This window comes from Phodopus roborovskii, unplaced genomic scaffold (genome assembly GCF_943737965.1).
Source record: "Phodopus roborovskii unplaced genomic scaffold, PHOROB, whole genome shotgun sequence".
NCBI lineage: Eukaryota > Metazoa > Chordata > Mammalia > Rodentia > Cricetidae > Phodopus > Phodopus roborovskii.
In genome coordinates, this window is record NW_026126409.1 from 37,742,756 (window position 1) to 37,767,920 (window position 25,165).

Here is a 25,165-nt window from a genome sequence, read left to right on the forward strand (position 1 = left end):
GGTGAAAACACACGCAGGGCATTCCTCAGTTCAATTAAAATTTATTTTTATTATATTTTATAAATGTATGAGAGCGTGGAGGTCAAAGGACAACAGTCTCTCTTTCCACTATGTGGGTTTGGAGGATCAAACTCAGGGGGTCAAGCTTGGTGGCAAGCTCTTTGCCCAGCTGAGCCATCTTGTCCTCCCCTCCAGTTAGGTTGTTAGAGAGCCATCAGTATGCACTGACATGAGAAGTTCATAAGCTAGTAGTGAAAGAGTAAAAAAAAAAAAAAAAAAAAGGAAGAAATAAAGAAAAACAAAGAAATGACAAAGTTTACATTATCATTATGTTATTATTTAAAATCATATATTAGTATATGTATTCATATATTAAAGCAGAACATTTATAATTTCATAAAACATAGTAATATAAGTATGGGTGTTTCTGTTGTTTGAAAGTTTCCTATGCTGTAAATAATCATGAATGTTCCTTCTCTTATCTTTTAACTCAATTTAGGACTAGAAGTGCTAGATGATACATACATACATACATATATATATATATACACATATATATATATAATTAACACACACACATATATGTATATACATATATATATATATAATTAATGGCCTTTTTCAAGAATTATGGCATCCTATGGTATGTAATGCACATACATCAATATATCATTAATATATAAAGATAATGGGAGAAAACTTCTTTGCAACTACAATGGAAAGAGAGTGGTATGGAGGAGAGGAACTTAGAAGACTTCTCCTTTTTTTTTTTATTTCTGCATTATTGAATCACTTCCAGACTTCCGTAAGAAATAATATGTTTACTTAGTCTTGTTAAGTATGCCTCATAGGTTTTAGTTTCTTCCCTTTAACGACTGAGGCTGAGTTGTGAGGTCAATTACAGCTATAAGAGTGGAAGATACACCTCTATGTGACTTGCTGCTAATCTCTGTGGACAAACAAGAATTGTAACATAAACCGGTCTCCTCAAAAAAATCAGTGGGGGTGTGCCTCGGTAATGGACAAATGAGGATATGGGAGAAGGAAAGTTCCCAAACAAGGAAAGCATGGGTGCTAGTAGACCTTCAGGGTTACTCCTTAGAGCCCTAGCTGTTTTCAGGGAGGTAGTTCATGTTAATGTGCATAGTCAGGGTGCAACAGACAAAGCTGGGACAGCAGACTTAGGAGCTTTGTCAGTGTTTCATTAATGAGGAGAGTGGGTATTGAAAATTTGGCCTGAGGGTGGGGAGGGTGAGCCAATTTGTAGATAGATGAGCATGAGAGATATTAAAGATGGGGGGTTGATAATATAATAAAAGCTTTGTTTCCTTCATCAGTTCTCTGGTTTTTTGTTTGTTTTGGTTTTTTTCTTCTTCTTCATCTGAAGTAACAATTCTTCTCACAATGCCTTGTAATACTGACGTTGAAGACTAAGTCAGATGGCTGGGAGTGTAAGAAATGTGCAGCAATACCCTTCCAAGGACAACAAAGCATACAATATTATTGCCCTTTAGGATACCCACCAGGAAGTGTAGTAGTGTTCTTTGGGGCACATGGTTGCATTGCCAATGCTAAGGTAGTGAATCTGTGACGTGTGTGACCACTATTGCCAGTTTCTCAGCCTCACAAAGCTAATCTAACCAAACAGGGAGGTGTGTTGTCACTTCCCTTCCTGAAGAGCACTGATGTGAAAGGGGGCTTTGCCCACTTGAAAGACCCTTCAGTGGTACATTATATGCTCTACCACTTAACTCAGTGCATTGAATATTAAAGACAGTTCCCAAGTAATCCCACCCATTTACACAGCAACACCATCTTTGTAGAGCTCTGGATTGCCAGCACATTTTTATCACAGGTATTCAGTACTTGGTAGGACATCCTGAATAAGACTTTGCGCTAGATGACTTTTGTCCAACAATAGGCTAAATGTCAGTGTCCTAAGGAAGTTTGGGGTAAGCTAACTAACAATTATGGTAGACATTAATTCATGATTTTTTTATGAGACTTTCAGTTCACAATGGGATCTAGGAACAGGAGTACATTGGAACAGTACTCAATTTATTACTCTTGTTTCTGCTTCTCCGGATACCCAAATACTTTCTACTCAGCCTTCTAATGAGCATCAGAAGCACAGTGTTGTCACATGCTCCAATACTTACTTTCTGTCTCTCTTTCCAGTTTCACTGTATTTCCAAGAGATGAGGCAAAATCTCTAGAGTCACTCTTGGCCCTTTTTGCAATCACACTTCAAATAGTGTCAGCTCAGTTTCAGAATAGACCTAAAAGCCTGCGAATTCTCATCTGCCCGGCTACTGCCAAGTAACCTGAAACAGGAGGATTTCTTGCCAAAATTACCAAAGTAATTTCACATTTATGACGATCACTCATCTTACTCAGACCCTGCTACCCCCCTGGTATCATCTTGTGAGCCATCCTCTACCATTACCCCTGCATTTACTCCTCCCTTCTCTGCTGTCGGTGTTGTTCCTGTCAATTCTCACTCTGGACTTCTACATATTTCCATGGCTGATTTTTCTCATCTTTGTGCCCTCGGTTGTATGGGCTCAGAAATACAGCCTTGGTCGATTGTTCCCCATGAAGTTGTGTGCTCCGTCACTTCCTCTTGTCAGTTTCTTTCTACGGCTAATCTCTGGCTGGGCCTACTTTTCTACATTTTTAATTTGTCTACTGTTTATCATTTCCCCTAGAATCTACACTCTCTGAGAGCAAAACCTTTGTCTTATTCCATCCATTTTTTTTAAAAGAAACATTTAACACAAAATGCTTATATTTATAAGACATATTTCTGATGAGCACAACGTAGAAGTGTTGCCTTCTAAAACAAAGTTTTCTTTGGAGTACTTACAAATTAAAGAAACTTCCACCAATCAAGCTCTTGCTTTCACATTCTCTCCCATGCCCAGGCTCCTGCTCTTGCTTGATCTCTCACTATCTACCTATCTGTCTGTTTTGAAATTTCTGGGGAAAGTTGACTGTCTACTTAGAAATAATTGAACAGTCTGGGTGTAGTGACATACCCCCATAATTCCAGCACTTGAGCCATGGAGATATGTGGATCGGGGGTTCAGAGCCATGGTCATCTACACAGGAAATTTGAAGCCAGCCTGGGATTACAAAAGACCCTAACTCATCAAAGAGAGAGAGAGAGGAGGAGAGAGAGAGAGAGAGGAACAAATGTCTGTATGTTAGAAACTGCAAAGTGATAGTTACAGAATTCATAAAAACTGGGAATGTAAGGATATTTTTATGAAGCCAATGAAATTCTGAGAACTCTTTGAACATCTTGTGTTTTATTAAAAATTAAATGATTAAAATTACTGAACAATCATCATCATAAGAAAACAATGATAATAAAAATATATTGAAATGATTTATGGCCTTCAAAGCAAAGCTCTTAATTAGTAAAGAAACTCCATCCTAGTCAGAGTAACACAAACATAAAGATTTGTGCTTCCTTTTTATATTCTTTAGAAATCTAGCCATTTTCACCAAATATCATACTTTCTTGAATTATTTTAAAATTCCTTCACTCTTTCTTTGGTTTGGGATGAATTAAAGATACTTTAATTTATGGAGTCACTAACCAGCAATTGAAATGTTTTCTCTGAAATGACTTCCAGTTTTCAATCTTTACCAGAGAGAGCCTAAGTTCAGGCTCACTTATGAAAGTCAAATATTGTAAAAAGCATTCCCCTGATTTTTCTCTTTACAGTCTGAACAGCATCATCCTCACATAAGCATCATTTTCTAACTTACAAATCTTATTCCACCTATAAATAAAATATCTTTAACACAGGCAAGAAAATAAGTTCCAGGAGGAGGTCGCTTCAGAATTGGTAAGACCTCTGAGTCTAGCTACCCTCTAACAGTATTTTGCTTTCCATTCAAAGTGGCTGGAAGATAAAAACTGTGCCAGATTCTATTTTAACTGCATTATTTTGCTGATATAAATAATACATATCCAACACCAAACCTCTGAAGGCAAACATGGGGAGGTCACTATTAAATCATTTCCATGGCTCCAAGATAATAACTTATCTTGGAGTCACCATCTTATTGGATGCCCTATTAGCTGCCTCCCTTTTCAAATCTCGGGTTGAGGGAAAAACAGTTGGACGACACCTAGGAAGTAATATGAATTGGGATGAATGGCTATGAGAGAACAGAGTGAATGACTCTCTTAGCAGTAATATTGGACCTCAAAGCAGCCAGCCAGGCACCTGGTGGGCAGGACTCTAGCCACTCACTAATCCAGAAACCCCTCTATGTGGAGAGCAATTGCTTTAAGACTGATATTTTCTCCAAAGAACTTCCAGAGCTTATGATGAGAAATGGTTCAGATAATTCTCAGGGAGAAACTGAGCGCTTGACATACACCTAGGTAGAGAAAGTGACATTCAGAGTGGCTGTCTGAAAGGAAGGGTCAATATAGCAATTTAAGTAGTGTCTGTTCTCTATCCTGTCCTGGGGTTGCAATAAATAAGTGGAGAGAGTGAAGGTAGAACAAAGCTCCAAAGTCACTTCTGGTTGATCGTTCTGTAGTTCTATGTAAACAGCAGATCCAATTATATTCTCCACACATCTCTAAGTAGACAGCCAATGATACCCACTCCTTACAGCAAGAAATGTGCTAAAAACAATTTCTCGCATGTTTAAATGGTATATGCATACATGTGTATGTATGTAAAGTTTACCTTAAAGGGCTTTATGTTGATGTAGTATAAGTATGTATTCATAAAGAGAGTAATTATGCTGATTTGAGATGTATGTATATGAAACGAACCAGGATTAAGCATTAGGGATGGGCCTTGCCTTTGACAGGCGTTTCTTCCCTGTCCTCCACTCCCCTGACTGTAATAGTCAGGTGGGACACATGATCTGAAGAATACAGAGTAGGAAAAGGGCAAAGGGAAAGGGGGACTGCTACTTTCAGCAAGGGCTCAGGAGACTCCCGTTGACATCAGAGCAAAGAATGGGTTGGAATGATATAAGGATGCTGGTGCTACAACTCTGAGACCAGTTGTCAAACATGCCAACTGAAACGTTAATATGCAAATGATTTTAATTGTGCTTATATTCAGCTTTAAATGTGGGATACTTTTAGATGAACTGTTTAAATTTGACAATGAAAACTAGTTTACCATGGTTTTCTTTTCCTTTTTTTTTTAAGCACAATTGGCTTGCAAGACATTTCTCGGATATTCATGACTAATCACACAGTAATAAGGGGATGAGAAATCTTGTCATCATGAAACCCATCACTTTATACATTGCATATGCAGTAATTATTTTAAAGTCAGTACAATGAACAGAAGAAACAGAATCTTTTTCAAATGGACAAATTGTCTCAAATGTTACTGCTATTTAATTTGGATAGCATCATTTAGAGAATGAGACCAAAATATATGTGATGGTCTAGAGTTACAAAATTGTGTGTTATTATGGAATACACCCATGTTTTCAGCATGTGAACACTAGTTGTAAGTATATATGATGAAAAGAGGGAATTTAAGGACATACTAGGGTCTTTGGGCAAAGAATTAGAGCCCAAGAAGCTTCAGACATGCTTCCCATAGGGATCAGTGAGGTCAATTTTTATTCTCCTTATAAAACCAAGTGTTCAAAAGTAAGTTACTTATTTGCTTGTTTCTCGAGTATCCTGCCATCTTCTGCTGTCAGACAGAGAGGTGAGTATATATACACCAGGTAATACTTGTTCCTACACTTGAAAAGTGACAAATGGTATGGCCAAGGCTTCACAAGTTCCAGCAAGTCCATAATTACATATCAGTGATATCAAGATGCCACTTGGAACCTCTTTCTTGCAGTCAAAGTTGCCCTTTGATAAGATTTAGGTAGATACTGAGAACCTGAAATACAAAAGACACTGCATTTGCTGTAAAATATTAAAATTGGACCTCCAAAGATTGCTCCATCTATTGCATGCAGACCATATTTTGAACACTAAAAATATTTTATTTAATTTATGTTTTCATAAACTACAAAGTAGTCATATGCAAACACTGTCATGTAGAATCCTGAGTAAGGAGAAAGAATGCCCCACCCAACCCTGTTGGGTTGCCTTCTCCCACAGCTGAGGGGTTTACATGAACTTTTCCTGCAGAGATCTGTCTAGGGCCCAGGATGATGAGAAGGTGGTCCTGCTCATCTCTCTCATGGCCTTTTCCATCTTTCCCATTAGACTAAATGCTTTGTAAAGCATGGCTCCATCATCATCATCATCATTATTATTATTATTATTATTATTATTATTTGTTAAATGTTGTTTATTCTAGCACTTGGGGATCAGAGAGATGTGGATCTCTGTGAGTTCCAGTCCAGCCAGGACTAGATAATGAGACCATGTTTCAAAAAAGGAATTATTTTAATAAGTGTGTGTGTGTGTGTGTGTGTGTGTGTGTGTGTGTGTGTGTGTGCATGCTTGCATGTACCACAGTGCACTTCAAGAGGTCAGGAGTTAACTTGGGAATTGCTTTTCCCCTTCTACCATGCATTTCCTGGAATTATACTCAAGTCATCTGGCTTGCCTAGCAAGAAGCACTTTTACCCACTTGTCTTGTCTACCTTGATGTTGTTGTTGTTGTTCAGTGCTAGTGTTGGAACCAAGGGTATACCGCAAGCCAGGCAAGCACTCTGTCATTGAGCCATATCCCCAGACCTGTGCTCTATGCTGCATCCCGCTTTCATTATTGTCAAAGAATAAATACTTCCTTGGAACATCATTATTTAATCATAAACAAACGTGGAGACCTACTTTCATCATCTAATTATGTTCAAAGCAGTAACCATGGGACTGGAGAGATGGTTCAGTCAGTCAAGGGCTCATCATGCTAGCACTGGGATCTGAGTTCTGATCCCAAGCACATACAGAAAAATTCAGGCATGGTAACATGTCTGTAATCCCAGATCTGGGAAAGCCGAGAAAGGTGAACACTTTGGGGCTTGCTGGCCATCCAGTCTTGCCAATTGGTGAGCTCCAAGTTTAGCAAGATGGAACTGGGTGTGATGCCTTTAATCCCAGAGGCAGAGGTAGATGGACATCTGCAAGCCTCAGACCAGCCTGGTCTATATAGTGAGGCCAGCCTAGGCTTAAAGAAGGAGGGAGGAGTTATTAAGGAGAATAACTGACGGCATGCACATGTACCACACCACACACACACACACACACACACACACACACACACACACACACACCACATACACACTATGAAACATGTCTGCCTTTAGAGAACGTACTACTATCACTAGCAGGTAAATTAATACTGCCAGGGAGGATAAAAATCCAAAAGCTATTAAACAACAGGACAACAAAAAGCTTTAAGTGCCTAAAGCCTCCATGAGCACAGCATACCTGTGTTCTTAGCAGCAGGAAGAATGAGACAGGAGGTTATTATAAGTTCAAGGCTAGCCTGCATTATATAGCATGAATTGCTCTGAAAAAAGGCTGGTTAAAAAAATGTGTTATACAATGCTAACTTAATTCAGTTTTAGAATTATAACATATTAAAAGATCTTTTTTCTTCAAACAATACATTTCCTTAACATTTCAGCTGTCGCTAACACAAACAACTTATAATTCTGAGCAAATGGTACATGTCTAGCAAATAGCTATTATTCCCTTTTTATGGAATTTTCAGTGATTATTTTAGCCATGTGGCTTGATATAAAACAGAAGACCTTGTCCTGAGAGGTTGTGACATGCCCAAGCTTACATGAAATGATTCCTCCATGGGCAGAAATATGGTGACACTTCAAAAATCAAAACATTGATGGTCCCTCTCCCTACTAGAACTTTCTTCAGCTACTAGCACATTAGGCCCAGAATAAGTTCTTTTACGTAAAACCCTACTCTGCCAAACTCTTAACAAGTCTCTATTAGTTTTCTCAAGCACTGTCACATGAGATTTTCATGGACAATCCAGAATAAGGGTTCATTTAGAAGAAATGAAAACACAATGAGAGAAAGAGACAGCAGCCTCTCCAAGGGCAGCCTTTCCTTTGTTTTAGAAGACTAGAAGACTGAGGTCCCAGTTAATTAAGACCATGTTTCCCATTGCCACTTGCCACTCAAAAGCTGGCACATAATGGTCTGTCATGGTGTCTGAGGTCAGGCCAACCATGAACCATATACACCTACTCTTCCTTCCTACAAGGTCAACGCAGGGGCATTGAGATAGGTAATCTTCATTTTTATTTTCTGAAAAGTTTCCATCTCACAAATAGCATCGTTGTCCTCTCTCTCTCTCTCTCTCTCTCTCTCTCTCTCTCTGTGTGTGTGTGTCCTCCTACTCCTCCCCTCCTCCCTCTTTCTCTTTCCTACTCCCTCCCTCTTTTCCTTTAACACCCTCACTGTGTAGCCCAGAATGGCCTCCATCTTTCCAACCTCCTGCCTCAGCCACTTGAACTCTTTGATGACAGAAATATGTTGCCACCCCCACAGATCCCATTGTCTTTACACGAGGAAGATGCTAACCTGTCAAAATACTTTGACCTGTCCATGTGTGAGCAACAAATTCCATGGGTGTCAGGGAACCTTTTCTTGGTGTATCTGACTGGTAGGAGAAAAAGAAAAATATGAGTGAGCTGTATTTTCCATTTTTATTTAAAACTGAAACTAGAGACAACCCTGAACCTACCTGGAATGTATGTGTTGTGCTGGGCCTTGAAAGCTGTTCCAGGACAATGGTTCTTTCTCGAAGGGGTGACCGTTCGATGCTGTCAGGGATTGCACTGAACACACGGTTTTGTGGATGCCTTCCCCTGTACTAAATGGGAGATAATATGTTCTCTTAAAGAATGAATACAATCTTTATACCAACAGGAAAAACCTACAAACGTTTATATTATTCACTAGTGTATTCAATCACCCGCTTATTCTAACATTTTGATTTACACATTGCTAAGTGTAAGATTTGACATGGAAACATCTAGACTTGAGTCTGTGTGTGGAGTATGTGTTCACATAACTAAATTCAATAAAGCTGTAGTATAATATGATGTAGAGCAGGTCCAGAGACTGTAACCACAAAAAATTATACACATTAAATTATACTAAATATGTAGTAGTGCATTTTGAAACATAGCTTTTTTGGGGGGTAGGGGAGTGATTCCAGACAGGGTTTCTCTGGGCTGTAACAAGCCCTGGCTGTCCTGGAACTCACAGCTTTTTTCCTGCCTCCTGAGTGCTGGTATTAAAGGTGTGAGTCATCATCACTTGGCTTAACAGACTTGTTCTTGAAACATTGACTTGTTTATGTGACATCTGCCTTCACTGATTACTTCATCCCAGTATTAAACAGTCTAACCCCATAGCTCTTGCTTTCTGGGAATGGGTCCTACTGCTGCTTAAGGTGAATGTGAGTCGACTTAGCTTTTGTTTTCTTCCTCTTTGCTTTATGTTCCTACAACTGGGACCTCTGTGTCCTGCAAATACAATTGCTCATAACAGAATAAAGTGTGTGGGGGGGGGTCACTGTTAGCCTGGGAGAGGACTGGTTATACACACTGCATGGAGCATTCCTTCCCCAGCCCCAAAATTACATGGCAGAGCAGGGCTTGGGCTACTGACCTCTGTCAAATATGGAAAATGTTAGCTATAAAAAAGGGGAGCAGATAAAAAGGGCATTGGTTATAATTTTCTGAGCTCTTACTTAGTGCAAGGCATTTAAAGTTTATGAATTCATCTAATGCTTGCAAGGACTCCTTGATGCAGGAATGGCCATTGCTAACTAAAGATGTGAGAACTGAGAGCCATCAAAGCAACTTGTGTCAGATCACAGGATTCATGTGGCCACAGTGAAGGACAGAGCTGTCTGCCTCTTGCCCCTTATGCTCTTATCTTCACTACACCAGCCAGAGTTTCAAGGTCTTTCCTTGATGCCTGGACTTTCTAATTTAGTTCAAGCTGAGGTTTATGTTAGAATAGTGAGTAAATCTTCTCACTCTTTCTCTAGACTCACACAAGCCATTCAATTTCTAGAAGCAGATGATGAAGACATGTCGAGCACAGCTAACTAGATAGCTGTTTGGTGCAACTGACTTTTCTGATTGTTTCCCCACAGACTATCTAAATGGTTGCAATTATAGTGGAATTCATCTTACAGAAACAGGGCGGGATCCAGAAGCTGTATTTGGCTCCGCAGCCTCAGAGCCTATTGGGGGTAACCGGCTCCTCGAGGTTGGAATTGCTGAGTAAGGCAGGTAGTCAATGCCAGTTTGCCTGTAAACACAACATACAACTAAACACTGGGGTATACAGAAGAGAAGGAGATCATCTGAACTATTTATTGCAACTGCTTCTAGAAACAGCACTCATGGCAGAAGCTGCATTTCAGGAAGATAAATATGAAGCCAGGTCAAGCAGCACTGCTCACATTAGCCATGTTTAGCAATGAATATCATCCTGCATCTATTGAGTGTGCAGCCATGCTAGGAAGTGTACAGAATCATAGTGTTCAGGACAGATCCTCCCTGGAGCATCTGATGAGTTAATAACAACACACGTGAAAGCCTGTTCAACCCTACAGTATGACCCAGCATATAATAAGGTGCGGTGGTATCGGTTCTGAATATTAATCTATTAATTAATATTAATCCTGAATAGTAATGATAGAGGTTTGCAGAGTGTAACAATCAATGAAGAATGTAATTAATTATAAAAACACAGAGCTTAAATGAGGACAACTGCAAAGCTTTATTTAAAATGCTAAACAGCAAAGTAGAGTTAGTGAGAAAAGGTTGCTCGTCGGGAGAACAAAAGCCACCAGGAGTAACCAAGACCAGTTTTCTACCTGTTTCATAGATTCGATACTGTGATGTCAATGTGATGCTTTTGTTCTGAATTTCACACACTGACTCCAAAGCTCATTTTTGTCATTTAGAGAGAAAATCCAAATTAAAATATAGTAAAGACAGAAGAGTATTCCTATCAGACATTAGTATTAAAAATCCTGCCATTATTTTCTGTATAAAAAATAGATATTTTAGAAACAACTTGAATTAATTTATTCACTAGTAATGAAATTATGACCCTGGCAATATAGTAAAGTTTTTACCAGCAGAGGTTACAGAGAAAGTGATACCTATCTTGCCAGTGGAGCTGTAAACAGGCACAGTCATTCTGAAAACCATCCTGGCAAAATCTGAATATTAAAAATATTCATAACCTTTGACCTGACAGTTTTGTTTCTAGACAGTTCCAGCAAGAAACAACTTAAGGATGTTCTTACAAAGAGTGCTACAAAATGATGTTCACTATACCTCACAGTGGTAATATAAACAACAACAAATGGGAAATTTCACTAACAGCAAATACTTACTGAATAGGATATAACTATATGATTCGTTTGTGGCCATTAAAACCATGTGGAACTGGAGCCGTAGAGTGTGACCTCATAAATAAGTAGGTGCTAGGAATTGAACCTGTGTCCTCTGGAAGAACAACCAGTGCTCTGAACCACTGGGACATTTCTCCAGACCCTGGCCCTTTACTTATTTATTTTGAAGCATTTTATATAACCCAGGTATAGCTTAATGCTGGGAATACTTGGAGCAATGCATTCTCAGGTTAGTCTGTTATTGTGTAAGTGTCATACAGTGGGTCTACACAAACAGCTGTGATGCCAGAACCAATGCAATCTTAAGTGACCACCGCCATATACTTGGTCTGTAATTGGCTGGAACATTAGTATCTAAAGCATTACCATGCATTATTTTACTTAAACCTTTCCATAAAATATGCTTTGTAATTTAGAAGCATTAATTATCAATTCTACAAATGGGGCCACTAAATTAATCCAAGCTCAGCCACCATCAGTAGTGGCCTGACCTTTAGGCATTTGCATGGGCTTTTATTCTAGTAGACAGCTACCTGTGCTGTTGGAACAAAATCAGACAGATGAACTCATTTAGAAAAATCTAATGTAAAATCTCGTGGAGGACCCTATCATCACACCCACTAGTTCATCAATGCTAAGTGACAAGGTCCCCTGGCCCTTGAAGTCTTCAGTCTACCATGAAAGAAACAAGACTCACAGTCTGGTTCCCCTCAGAATTTCATCACTATAGATTGTGGGAGTTTTCAGCCTCTGTGCGTCTGAAGCAATCGAAGGCAGTCTCCTGTGCACTGGTGTTTTCTTGGAAGAAGTCGGTGGACCCCGAGGGTCTGGGATCCGGCCAAGTCGGTGACGTGAGGATGCACTGATCCCTCCCCCAGACAGTTTGTCATCTTGTTCATTCCTGGGGAATGGAAATCTTGTTAAGTATTCATACCTAGTTTCCTAAGGACAGGAGACACAAAGGAACAGAACACACTCTCTGGAAAATATGTTGAAGGAATGGACATTTCTATTGGTACATGAATGAAGAACAGGAGAAGAAATGTTGTTAACCCAATAGTGAAGCTGGAGAGGTGAAGAGTTCTCAGCTATGCTCCCTTTTCCTCATCTCTTCTAACCTAGTGGCTGATACTAGAAGAATCTGTTTCTGTCCTTGCATGCTAGGTAATTATTTCTTAATACTCACTGTGTTTTATCTGCAAAGTAGGTGGGTCTCTGCTGAAGGGGTTTGGCTTGAATCGTCATTACTCCACTCAAGTCACTATAGAAGTTGCTGGAAAAGCGGTGGAGCTGATTAAACTAAAAACAGAATAGTAACATTAATCAATAGCCAGGCTATTTAGTCGATGGATGCCTGCTTGGTAGCAGCAGGCAGCCAATAGCACCAATTAGCTAATAAGAGGAATAATGTACCAGAGGGAACATTTTATAAATAAATAAAACTATAGGTGTCATCTTTATAGAATTCATATTCATATGAAACAAAGCAAGGGATATCATATTGAATGTATCAAAGACCAAAAGCAATAGCAAGAAAGTAGCAACTTCAAAAGTTACTTCCAAACTGCAAAAGCAAAGAAGGGTTATCCATAAGGCCTTATGCCAGACAGCAAAGCCAGACTGGCAGACAAGCTTTACCCCCAACTACAAAACCCATCTGTGCCTAGTTCAGTCTTACAAAGGTTTTGTGTTCAAGTATACCAAGCTAGATTCATGATTTTGCCTCTTGATTGATATTTTTGTTGTTTTGGTTCCTTTCTTTCTTCCTTCCTTCCTTTCTTTCTTTCATTCTCTCTCAGTTTAACAAATCTTAACTCATTGTTTAGGCTTACACAGCTTTGTAAAAGATATGGATTTTTTTCTCTGAACCCCACAAAACTTATGATCTAAAGCAATTAATTAAGGGGAATATTTGAATAGCATGTGATTATAACAGAAGTTAATACCAAGTGTCTACTTGATACTCTAGTAAATGGCTTAAATACATTAAGAACTTCCAGCTGCACAAACGGGACAGAGAATGACAATGAGGTTTTGCCGGAAAAGGACTCACATTATGTCAGACTCCAGACTTGCACCCTAGATATAAAGAACAAACCCTTAGTCACTCTGCTAGCAACTGTGCTGCTGTTTCTTGTTTGTGTGGGCGGGGGGGGGGGGGGGGGAGTACAGTAAGGGACTGTAGCTCTAGAACAAAACTTGCAAATGACCCATTTCCTCTGTTTCTAAACACAAATAGGCTGAGATAAGCATCATGTTCAGACTCCCTGATACCTGGAAAATATCCCATGAGCAAGCTAGTCTTCTCTAGTCTCACCTACCACTCCATCTTTAAATAAAGATAAATTATGGAAGACTGAACTAAGGGCTTATATAGATTGTGTGCTGTGAGGCTCTCATATTTCTAGAACATGAGACTGAGAACAATTCTTAGACCTCAAAACATACCAAGACTAAGGTATAAGGAGCGAAAACATTGAAACGATACCTCACACATGTCTCTGAACTCCAACCCCCACCTTCCTGAGTTTGCTTCAGTGTCCTCTGGTTTCTGGTTCTGTCGTTTAAGCTCTCAGTCCAAATGCTCGTCTCAGATATTTCTATTTTCACTGACACACAACTAAACTAGGTCTGAAAAGGCCTAACCCCAAACCTCACCCCTGCTATTCATTTCTTCACATTCCTGCTCAGATATCACCTCTAAAACCTCAACCCTCCATCTCTAATCAAGACACACAATTCTCTCCTCAATTCTTCAATTTCCCTCCCTCCTTCAATTTCTTCTTTCCTTTCCCACCCCTCACAGAATGGGTGGTATATGACCCTGTGTTATAGTTTTGTCTCACTATGTTAGTGACAGTTTCATCCAACCATGTATCTTCCTCAAAACATCTAATAGGGTACATGTAATATAAATAATATAAACTAAATAGTAGGGTACCTGTGATATCAACAATGAGTGTTCCATGAACTCTTTGAATACTCATTAATATGTTTGTCACTTTAGTGTAAGGGGTGGGGATCATTTATGATGGCTAAATATTTAGGAAAAATGGTTCGGCTCTTTTTTTTTCCTCTCCTAAAATGTAGAAGATGGTTATATAGCTCAAAGCAATGCCAAGTTCACTAAAGAATGTTGTCATTCTCTTAGACACCATGAAAAAACCATATTAACCATATTACATTTTGACAAATACCCAAGAACTTTTTTTTTAAAGTTATTTGTGCTACCCATTGGGGTCAACCTTTGCTGTCTTAAGTGACAGACATCCTCAAGCCCTGTACTACAAGCTATCCACTGTCCTCCAGCACAGGAGGGTGTGAGGTTCAGTAGGAAGAACAAAATGATACTCTTCTTCACAACAGATGCAGAAGGCGTAAAAATAAAGGGACAGGGAGACCGGGTGTCTATGCATGTACCTGGGGAGGATTAAAGTGGGAAGCCAAGGATGTATGGAGAGTCTCAGAGCTTCGGGATGGAGGGACAGTGGGACCATCGGTGCTGAGACGAGACACGAGCAAGTGTGGAGGTCTACTTTCAGCTACTTTCAATTTCTCTTTATGTACTTTTTCATCTGTCAACAGAAAAATCAACAAGAAATGTATGTTCCGAGTTACCATGAGTTTACACCATAGACATTGACTAAACAACCTTACAGCAGAGGGCAGAGACTCCAGTGGACAACTGGCTACTGTGGTGATCTTCTCAGTGGTAGGAGAACAGATTATACAGTGGAATAGGGAAGAGCCTTCAGAACAATGATGTCCCTCTTGTGAGATTAATGATTGCCTGTGTAGAAGGCAGAATGGTTACTTTTTTTTTTAATTTAACTTTATTTTATGTGCATTGGTATGAAGGTGTCAGATCTCCTGGAACTGGAGTTACAGACCTTTGTGAGCTGCCACGTGGTTGCTGAGAGTTGGACCTAGGTCCTCTGGAAGAGCAACCAGTGCTCTTAACCTCTAAGCCATCTCTCCAGCCCCCAAATGGTTACTTCATTTTTAAGTCATGCTTTGGGTCCAGCCCACACATGAGGTGTGGATTGAGAGCTGTGGTGGTGTGGTCTTTTCTACTCTTTCCAGGAAGCCAAACTCTGTAAATAAGTACCTGTGAGTGCAGATTCCCAGGTCTTTCTTATGAGATCTTCCAGTATTTCTACCACATTGGTCCAAACATGATCAAACACTTCTGCTGCCACAGCATCTCTGATACAGTCATGAGGGGAGATGGGAGGAAGCCCATGTCGATGCCACTTCCTGCCCCGGAGTGCTGGGTTTAGTTCCAGATGCTCATCTCCTCTAAGGATGAAACCCACTCGAATTACCAGAATAGCCAAGATTAAGGTTGAAATAGTCGCCTATGTGTTTTTTTTTTTTTTAATCTATCTAGCTAGCTATATGTGTGTCTGTCTATTACTATCTATCTTTATATGTGACATAGTCCTTGTAAAGACTCCATTGTTATTTTTAAAGTATACAATTTTAATTAGTCAAATATATGTCAACAGAACTGGTAAAAAATAAAACACAGAAAGAAAAATGACAACTTCATCAGTCTGCTTAACTACTTTTTTTGGAATCTCTTATTTCTACTCTCATCTTTGTTATTATTAAATCTGGGGTTTAGTTTCTTCTATTTTTCATGTGTAAAATTAGCTTTGCTATGCCTTCTTACCTCCTGTCTATATGATGTGTATTGCATGGGCGTGTATGCCACAGCATGTAAGCAAAAATCAGAAGACATCTGATTGGGAGGGGGCTCTGTCCTCCCACTAGAGAATCAAACTCAGTTCATTAGACTTGCAGGACAAAAATCTTACCCAATGAGGCCTTTATTTCTAAACATGGCATTTAGTGTCACAATCCCCTTTTCCAGCTGCTGTTACTGGGGGCCATCAACTTTGCTGTGCTGTGTTCCCGTCTCCATTTGTCTTGAGATAGACTGACAATTCGGAAGTATCTATCTAATTTCTCTCTTGATGAATTTTCTGGCTTTCCTATAGGTTCCTATTTTAAAACCATGGTGGTCAGAGAGGATGCTCAATGTGCTTCTTATATTTGCTAGGACTTGCTTCAGTAGCCAGTTCCTTTTTAATGTATGGATTTCAACCATGAGGCAAATTTTTATGATATGTCATAGTTGTTTAAAAGAAAAATAGGCATTTAGCACCAGTATTGGAACTTCCTCTCTATCCTCCAGGAAGGTAAGTGTAAGGAACCTGAAGCCCCAAGACATAAGATACCAATGTTCTTGTCTACTGTCATTATTATGCTAGAAAAATTCTTGCTTTCCATCCACCACAGTGGCATTTACACTCCCTGCCAAGATCTAAAACATTTGGGGTATATTTCTCTCAAAAAAAGTGAATCTTTCATAAGCATAAACACAAAAATATTAAAAGCATTTGGTAAATTGATTATACTATGAAGTATTCCAAATAAAACTAATTTACTCCTGTTTTCTGTCAAAAGCAAAATATTCTTCAATGTTTCCATCCATGTGGTACACCTCTTCTTCCAAGGATGAGGATGATGTGGGGCCAGTCAACTCTGTTCCATCAGGGTCTGTCAGGGTAGAGGCTGAGGGTGCTTCTGGAACTATCTGAGAGCCAGAGACACACAACCTAGAAGCAAAAGCATTCTACATGGGAGTTTGTAGAACAAAAGAATACAGTGCTTACATGACAGTGATAGGCTTGGAAGTTATCTACAAGGTACACAATCTCTGTAACATCACCAAATACTACTTAGATAAAATTCCCATTCTCTGAACGTGTGTGTGCATCTATGTTTCCATGTCTATGCAAATAGGTGTGTGTGTGTGTGTGTGTACGCACGCACACGTGCACGCACACGTGCTCTTGCTTGAGCATGTGTTTGAATGTGAAAGCCAGAGGACAACCTTGGATCCCTGTTTTTTGAGATGGGTTTTCTCATTAGCCTGGAGCTTGCCTAGGAGAATAGGTCCCCTGGCCAGTGAGCACCAGGAATTTGCCTGCCTCCACTTCCTCAGCACTGGAATTACAGGTACCTGCTGCCACACCCCACTTTTTTCTAAAACATTTAACCCCAGAAATCATAAAAAATGTAAAGGCTTCTTAAAATCATAAGCCAGTATATATAGTAACCACATCGTCTTTGCAGTTATAAAGGGATGTAATAGAACAACCTCCCATACACGTAAAGGGCATCAAAAGGATTCATCAGAATATATTAGTGACAGGATGGGATTTTATTTCTTCCGCTTGTGCCTTCAAGCCTAGAACCCATCACAACAAGGTGTTTGATTCTGCACAAGGTTACTTTTCAGCATCTTTGAAACATACACTGACAACTCTCCTGTGCTTATGTGTGTTTGTTCCATGTGTTTTGCATGTATGTACACACAAACACGTCTAAAGGCAAAGCATCAACCAGAAGCATCTCGTGAAAAACATTGTCCCCCACTATTCTGACTCTGCATGCAAATTAGTTGAAGCCAAGGCTCAGCTCACAGAAGAGTTAAACATGGAAGGAGAGCTACAATAAAGTTAACAAGTATTTTTCGGTTAAGTTTTTTGAGACAGAGTCTCATATAGTCCAGGTTTCCCTCAAATTTGCAAAGTAGCTGAAAATTCTCCCATCCTTCTGCTTATATCTCTTAAGTGCTCAAAATACATGTGTGTACTACCATGATGGATACTGTATATGTATATGTATATGTGTATGTGTGGTACATACATATATTTGTGTGTGTGTGTGTGTGTGTGTGTGTGTGTGTGTATGTATATTTGTGCAACCTACATATATAAACTTACTCTCTGATGCTGCTTATGTGGCCAGGAACAGGAGGTAAGGGTCTGTAGGTAGCAGAAGTAGGCAGGCTCCCCTGGAAGTGTTGGAAACCTTCATCACTTGGCGGGATGAGCTGTCTTCCTAACAGCCTGCAAGGGAAGAAAAGATAAGAAGCTGAGAATTTTCTTTGACCAGACAGAGGGAAAACATTTCATGATTTTAAACTGCATGCAACGCTGATTCTGAAGAACATATGGGATGTGCTGTAGCATGCACTGGGTCAAGAGAGTCACCATGGTGACGGAGGAAAAGCTCAGGCTTGGAGAGGGCAGAGTCTGGGCAGAGAGTGTGAGCAGAGGTGATCCAGCTTCTTTGCCACTTATTCTATTTATTGGTTGGTCAGGAGCACACTTATTCTATTTATTGGTTGGTCAGGAGCACGTCAGAGTCATGGTTAACCTTGCAGGAGTGATGAGTGGTTTAGAGAGAATGTGTGTCTGACCTGAGTGTCTTGGGCAAAGAAAGGCACAGAGAAACTTGCCACACGTGGGCATAGGCCCAGAGAATAAAAGTACATAAATATACACACATGGCTTATGCTCCTTTTCTTTTTCTATCCTCCCTTCTCAGTTTTCATAGTCAAATGTAAGATGATAGTGAGAGAAAGAAGCCTGGGCACATGATATTTTGGGAAGTGCACCATGCCCGGGAAAGTGCACACCTGCAGTCACTTACCCCCTGCACATAGCATATTCTTAAGACAGGGGGGCTTATGAAGAATTGCTTAAAACTGCTTAGGCAAGACTTCTTGGTTGTTGTTTTTGTTGCTGTTGTTGCTATTTTTTTCTTAAAAACATGACCTCACTATGTGTCCCAGGCTGGCTTTCAATTCACAACGCCCATCAGCCTCCTAAATACCAGAATTACAGGCATGCATCACCACACTTAGAGCTAAGACTTTTTTTTTTTTTTAAAGTTCCCTTGACAAGCTAATCAGATCAGTCATGCATATTTATGTCAGTGTTTCAATTCATTCTTCTCAACTCAGAACTGAAGAACACTAAAACAGATTTCTCCCTCAGTAGCAAGCCTGGGTGAAGAAAGCAACATTTCCTTTCACCAAATGATGTGAAGAAAGATAGAGATAGAATTGGGTTGTCTAGCTAGTTTTTCAGCAAATGATCACTTAGTCTCCCCTGCAGTCAAGCTCTCAGAGATGACAGATGCTTGCCACTCACACAGAGTGAACTTGCAAATACAGGGTCACTCCTCAGATTCTTGCATCTGCTGTGGATATGAAATCTTTCTGAGAATGACCTGGATTTGTTAATGACAAGTTAAAGGCATACGCCACTGCTATGTGTCAAGGTTTCCTTGGGACCTATTATAAAGGGTGGGACTGTCAAGAAAGGACTGAGTTCTGGATAAGACTGTGAGCAGTAAACACTCTCAGTCACAATGGCTGGATAAACAGAAATCAATTGTGCGCAGATCAAAACCCCATGCAGGAAATGTTTATGGCCGGCCATTTCTGTACCTGAGATGGAGGGATCTTCTTGCCCACTCACTGCATTCGGCCAGGAGATTCTGGGTTTGGGGACTCACTTTGCCTTCAAATAGCATTTCCTCAACCTCCCAGAACAGCTGCTGGACCTTCTGAGCATTGACTTTGTCAAATTCCTGAAACGGAAGCACATATTCAAACACCCCACTAGTTTATGGCCATATTACCCTGAAACACCTGATCTCATCACATAGATACCACACTACCAGTTATGGTACATGGGCTTCACAATCAATATTTATAAGGTGGAGACCACTAAATAAGAAGGAGTGAAACAAGGTAAAATTGTGGGCTCTGTAGCCACAGAGAGACTAATGTACCAATGTTTACTTTTCTGATCAATGGCATCCTATATTACATCTCCCATTCATTAACTGTTAAATAAAGATAAGGTTTACAGCATCAGTTATGAGACTCCTTTAAGATTCCTCATAGATACAGATGTGCATCTGTACATAGCCATCATCTTTGCAAAACCAGAACTGTAGCTGAATAATATCTGAGAATCCCACAGTCACAAAATATCCTAGCAGAATTAAAGTTGATCGTTTGTCTCAGGTTAGAAAGCAAAAGTGAAAGATTTGGCTTGATGGAGGGTATGTGTGGGGTGCCAGTGACCTCTAATCATGGAGATGCTTTATAGTTTTTGCTTTACCAAAACTTCCTCTTACTTTCATTAACCATTAAGGTTTTATCTCAAGTTTCTAACCACAGAATACTATTTAAAGTAAAGTGCAATAGCAGGCAGGGTTGTGGGGTGTGAAAAACAAAATAACAGCTATGACTCTGGGCTAAGAGTTAATCATAAAATTTATTTTCTTCCTATATTTTGACATTTTGATACTTTCACATGTAACAGTATAAATGCACAGACACATATTGTGGTATACTTAATAATCCTTACATAAATGTAAACAGACTCTTTCTGAACATAAGAGAGGAATTCATAGGTCTGGGGAGACAGCTCATTATGTAAAGTGAGAGCCTGGTATGGATCCTTAGCACCAAGTGAAAGCTGGATGTGGGAACATACACCTGTAGTCCAGGGTGATACCTGAACTAATTCCAGGTTCAGCGAGGGACTTTATCCAAAACAAAAAGCTATAGATTAATAGAGGAAGATATACAAAACTGACCTCTGATCTCTGAGTGGGCACCACAGTTCGGTGTAAATCCACCCACACATACACAAACAAGTAAAACACTAGGTCATTCCCCATATACCAAACCCACAGGTTACTGAAATTATGAAAGGACATACATCATCCCTCCAAGAAGAAATTGAGCTCCTCTCTGTAGACAGTCCAGTGGTAGAACTCTGTGTGGAAGAGCCAGGCCATGAATTGTGGGCCTCCGTGGGCGTGCGGCTGCCACTGGATGAAAAGGATGAAGGGGACTCACTGTAGGAAGTAACACAGGTGACAGACATAAGAGCTATGAAGAGCAGACATTCTGCGTGGGCTTGAAATCTCTATTCTGCATGGGCTTGAAATCTCTATTCTGCATGGGTTTGAAATCTCTAGGCTCGCTTCCTCTTTGCTCCCTTAAAAGTATTTGCCGAGTTCACGGCAAACTGGTTTAACAATCACTTGGTAATATAGCCAATCCTCTCCCCCAAGTTTACTACACACTTTTTGTTTGGGACACCAGCAACATTAGTACGATTACTTCTTACCTGTCGTACTTGTCAATGGCTTTCTGCACATTTCTTGTAAAATTTGTAGGTAGAGGATCTTTGCCCCTTGCAGAGCTGTGCTTGCCGAGTCCTTCTGAAAGCCCCCTTCTGAAAAGAGGAAACCAAGGAAGTCAGACACTTGATGACACATGTCCTTCACTGACTTAAGAATCCCCTACGCGGTCCAGGGTCCCCCCCTTGTCACCGAGGCCTAGGAACTCTTTATTTTCATTTCTCTTACAATCATGGTTGCCAATAACCTACATGAATATATATGTGACCTGAAAATATAATTAAGAATTATTTGTGACAAAGTCAGAAAGTGTGAAATATTAGGAATAGTTAGCAGGACTTCTGACATAGTTCTTTTCCAAGGCCTGGGACTTGGCAAGTAGAGCTCGAGCTGGGTTCATGGTGTCTCTTAGCCAGGCCCCTTTGTACTTATAAAATCCAGTGAGCATGCCAGCCAGTGATTATTGATCCCATATCAATTCTGAAATACAGCCAACTATTTTGAATTGCCCAGAGGCCATCCAAACAGCTAATTTCACTATTACTGTCTGGTGTGCATTCTGACTTCTAAAGGGCTCTGCAACATTAAAATTGGATGGAAAATTAGGCTATCTGAAATCTAAGTAAACTATTAAACCAGCGGGCACAGGTCATGTTAATCATTGAAATGCCTTTTCAATGAACCTTCTAAAACATTTACTTCCCCCTCATCAAAATACCTTCTGCATGTGTAGCAGTAAACCACTTCTGTTTGTTAGTAGCAACCATAAATTCCCATACAAATAAAACACATATTAACTTAAGACTGGGGAAAAGTATCCAGCTTTCAGTATTTAAGATACAGACACCACTCAGTGTGCTTTAGGAAGAAAAAGGGGGAGGGGCTGGTTTTGCTTTTAATTAAAGCAGTACCTAATGTTTAACATTTGTATTTTTAATATAAATGGAAAATACCCTGCCTTTCTCACATACTTATAGTCCTCTATCACAATGGGGGTCTTTTTAAAAGTTAACACTATCTGCACCGGTTACCCAAGAACATCTGCCTTCCACTGATATTGTTTGTACAATGAACAGAATTGTGTTATTTTCCATTCCTACTACCTGGATCTCATAGGTACAGTTATATAATTGCGAGGCAAAAAATGTTAAAGGGAGACAGAGAAAAGGACAGTGCAAGGCTTTACATTCTTTTTTATTCTGGTATTGTTGGGCTTGAACCCAGAGACTCTGTATGAGGCATGTGTTCCACCACTGAGCCACACTCTCTGCCCAGCTTTTATGTTCATCAGCAACTTTCTATCAGCTCTGTTCAGTTGTTTCTAAACCATCTTTAAAATCACTTGCATTGTAATTCAATATTTAGGTAATCATAGAAATTCTTACAAATCAGATTTCCCAAGAGCAACCAACATAATAGCAAGTAGATTTTTTTTTTTTTTTTTAGCAATAAGGAGTGTAATTTAGATGTGAGCTAACATGCCCTCTAGTAACTATAAAAGTATGGTGTAATGAATGACTTTAAAGTCATTCTTTCTGACACCATCTTCATGGTGGACCTGTCACTGACACTTGAGCTCAGTACCCACTTCTGTAAACTGACAACACAGCAGCCATCCTCCCAGTATCCTAGAAGCTCCAAGGCCATGGAGAAAATAGGAGTGACCTCACTGCAGGATGGCTAACATGAGCACTTTCCAGGAAGCACCAGGTACTAACATGGTGAATTCAAAACACAGTCTAAAGGGTCTTTGTTTCTTATGTTATTATTATGTCTTAGCTTCTCTGTTCTCCAGCCAAACACTGATCTGTCATCCCATGCATAACTTTGAACATCTTACTCCTCTAAACTATCAACTCCTCTATAGTCTACTCAGCCTAAAAAATAAAGTGTAGAAACTCACAGGACATATTCTATGTTACATTTTTAAAATTTACACCCAGCGCAATGTCTGGTAAAGTTATGATATCTATTATATAGACATCTGATAATTTTCTGTTAGTTCTTCCCTGATGCTTAAATGTTGTAGATAGTAACAGTTTTGTTGTATGCACATTTGAAACCAAGAGGTGGTTTCCTTGGGGTGGACCAAACTGAACCACAGCGAACTAATTTGCAGGCATCAAAATTGGGGCTGAGTAATGATCCCCAATAGTTCTTCCAGACAACACTTGATGCACTAGACTTACTCTAGTTTTACTTCTTTTTTTTTTTTTTTTTTTTTTTTTTGATAACCTGCAAACTTGAGTCTAACTGCCCTGTGGAGATTCTGTTTGAAAGGAGTATTTGAAATGGGTGCACTGGGTATAATCTCTAGATTAAAATGCAGAATACTGAAGTTTGGGGGTTTTGTTTTATTTCTGTTTTTATTTTGCAAGGCTGCGTGTTGAGCACAGGGCCTCATGCATCTCATGCATGCTAAGCAAGCACTCTACCTCCGAATTAAAGCCAACAAGGATCTGATTTTAGATTCAGTAACCAACACACACAAGAGTGGTCCTCAAAAGCCCAAGAGGCAAACATAATTGCTTGAGAAGCAAAAAAGTAACGTCATTTGGGAAGGCCTGCTGATGTCAGCACGCCACGATTTCATGAATGAATACAGGAAGGGACACACAGCACAGACGGGATGGATTTCTCCTTTGCAGGCCTGGGGGTTGGGGGGAGGGAGGGCACGCACTTCTCACACAAACAAGCCATGATCTAGAACTCATTGCACCAGGCCCGGGGGTGAACTTACCCAATCACAATCAGCCCCAGACTCTGGCCGGTATCCCACAGGCCGGGCCCGGAGCCTCGCGGCCTGGGCACCACCGTGCGGTGGCTGCCCGCGCTAGCCCCACGCGGGGCGAGGGCTGCCACATGTCCCCGTGTCCCAGGGGCTTCAGCTCCGCGTCTGCCCAGCCCTGCGCCCCGAGCCCGGCTAGAGCAGCTCCTGCCACCACGGGGCGCCCGGGACCCAGGAGTCCGCAGAGTCGCAGCCGGCGGCGCTCTCTGCCCGATCAACGGGGCCCATGAGCGCAGCGGCTCGCGGGGCTCGGGGCACGGCTTACCGCTCCGGACCCTCAGGTCCGGTGGAGGCTGGATACCACAGGGAGGTCTCCCGACCCTCTGATCTCTCCTGCCTCCGGCCTCGGCCGGGACCAGAGTAGGCAGAATCTTGGCCCGCACTCCCCGCCCCTTCCCGCCCTCTCCAGCCAGGACCTCAGGAAAAGCTGGTCCCTGCTTTGGCTGATCACCGATTTCTTTATACAGGGGCGATAGTTTTGGTGGCCTCCCCTGGCCAACCCCATAGTCCTCTTTGAAATCTGGATTTCCCAAACCCTGGTGCTTGCAGTCTAGCTTCTCCGAAATAGCATATAGATTCCTGAGAGAAAGGCAAGGAACTGGAAGAAATTTTCTTGGCACACACACCCCACCCCCCACCCCCGCATTAATGAAATGCAAGGTTTCAAGCGAGAATGCAAGAGAGGTTTAAAATAATCAAGCCTCGGATCTAGTAAATGCAAGATCAATTATTGAATTAATTGGAGCTTTGGGTCTGATGACACACACAAGATTAGTATCTTTTCCTGTGCTGTCTCTCCTTCTGCAAACAGATGCTTAAACTCATGCAAACCAGTTGTATTACTGTAAACCAGAGAGCATCATTGCTGTATGACTCATTGATTTATTAACTCACAGTTTTCTTGCATGTCTTGAGATAAGATTTCACTCAAGTTGGTCAGGAATTCACTATGTCGCCAGAGCTAGCCTCCAAC

General features: G+C 40.5%; 1 protein-coding gene across 2 annotated transcripts; it reads right to left on the minus strand.

Annotated features, from left to right (window-relative positions):
• Window positions 1-5,657: 5,657 nt before the first annotated feature.
• Fam149a (family with sequence similarity 149 member A) lies at window positions 5,658-24,557 on the minus strand. 2 transcript variants are annotated; one of them, XM_051182321.1, is made up of 14 exons: window positions 24,145-24,557; window positions 21,392-21,499; window positions 20,978-21,116; window positions 19,690-19,832; window positions 18,176-18,301; window positions 16,832-17,002; window positions 15,487-15,677; window positions 14,799-14,953; window positions 12,565-12,677; window positions 12,076-12,279; window positions 10,144-10,261; window positions 8,679-8,807; window positions 8,516-8,594; window positions 5,658-5,908 (listed from the first exon to the last, which is right to left on the minus strand). In XM_051182321.1, exons 4-14 carry the CDS (start codon window positions 19,773-19,775, stop codon window positions 5,850-5,852), a joined length of 1,431 nt encoding a protein of 476 aa, XP_051038278.1. In that variant the 5' UTR covers window positions 19,776-19,832; window positions 20,978-21,116; window positions 21,392-21,499; window positions 24,145-24,557; the 3' UTR covers window positions 5,658-5,849. The 2 variants fall into 2 exon arrangements, with proteins under 2 accessions (XP_051038278.1, XP_051038277.1); XM_051182320.1 differs by having other exon boundaries at window positions 5,659-5,891.
• Between the last annotated feature and the right edge of the window lie 608 nt (window positions 24,558-25,165).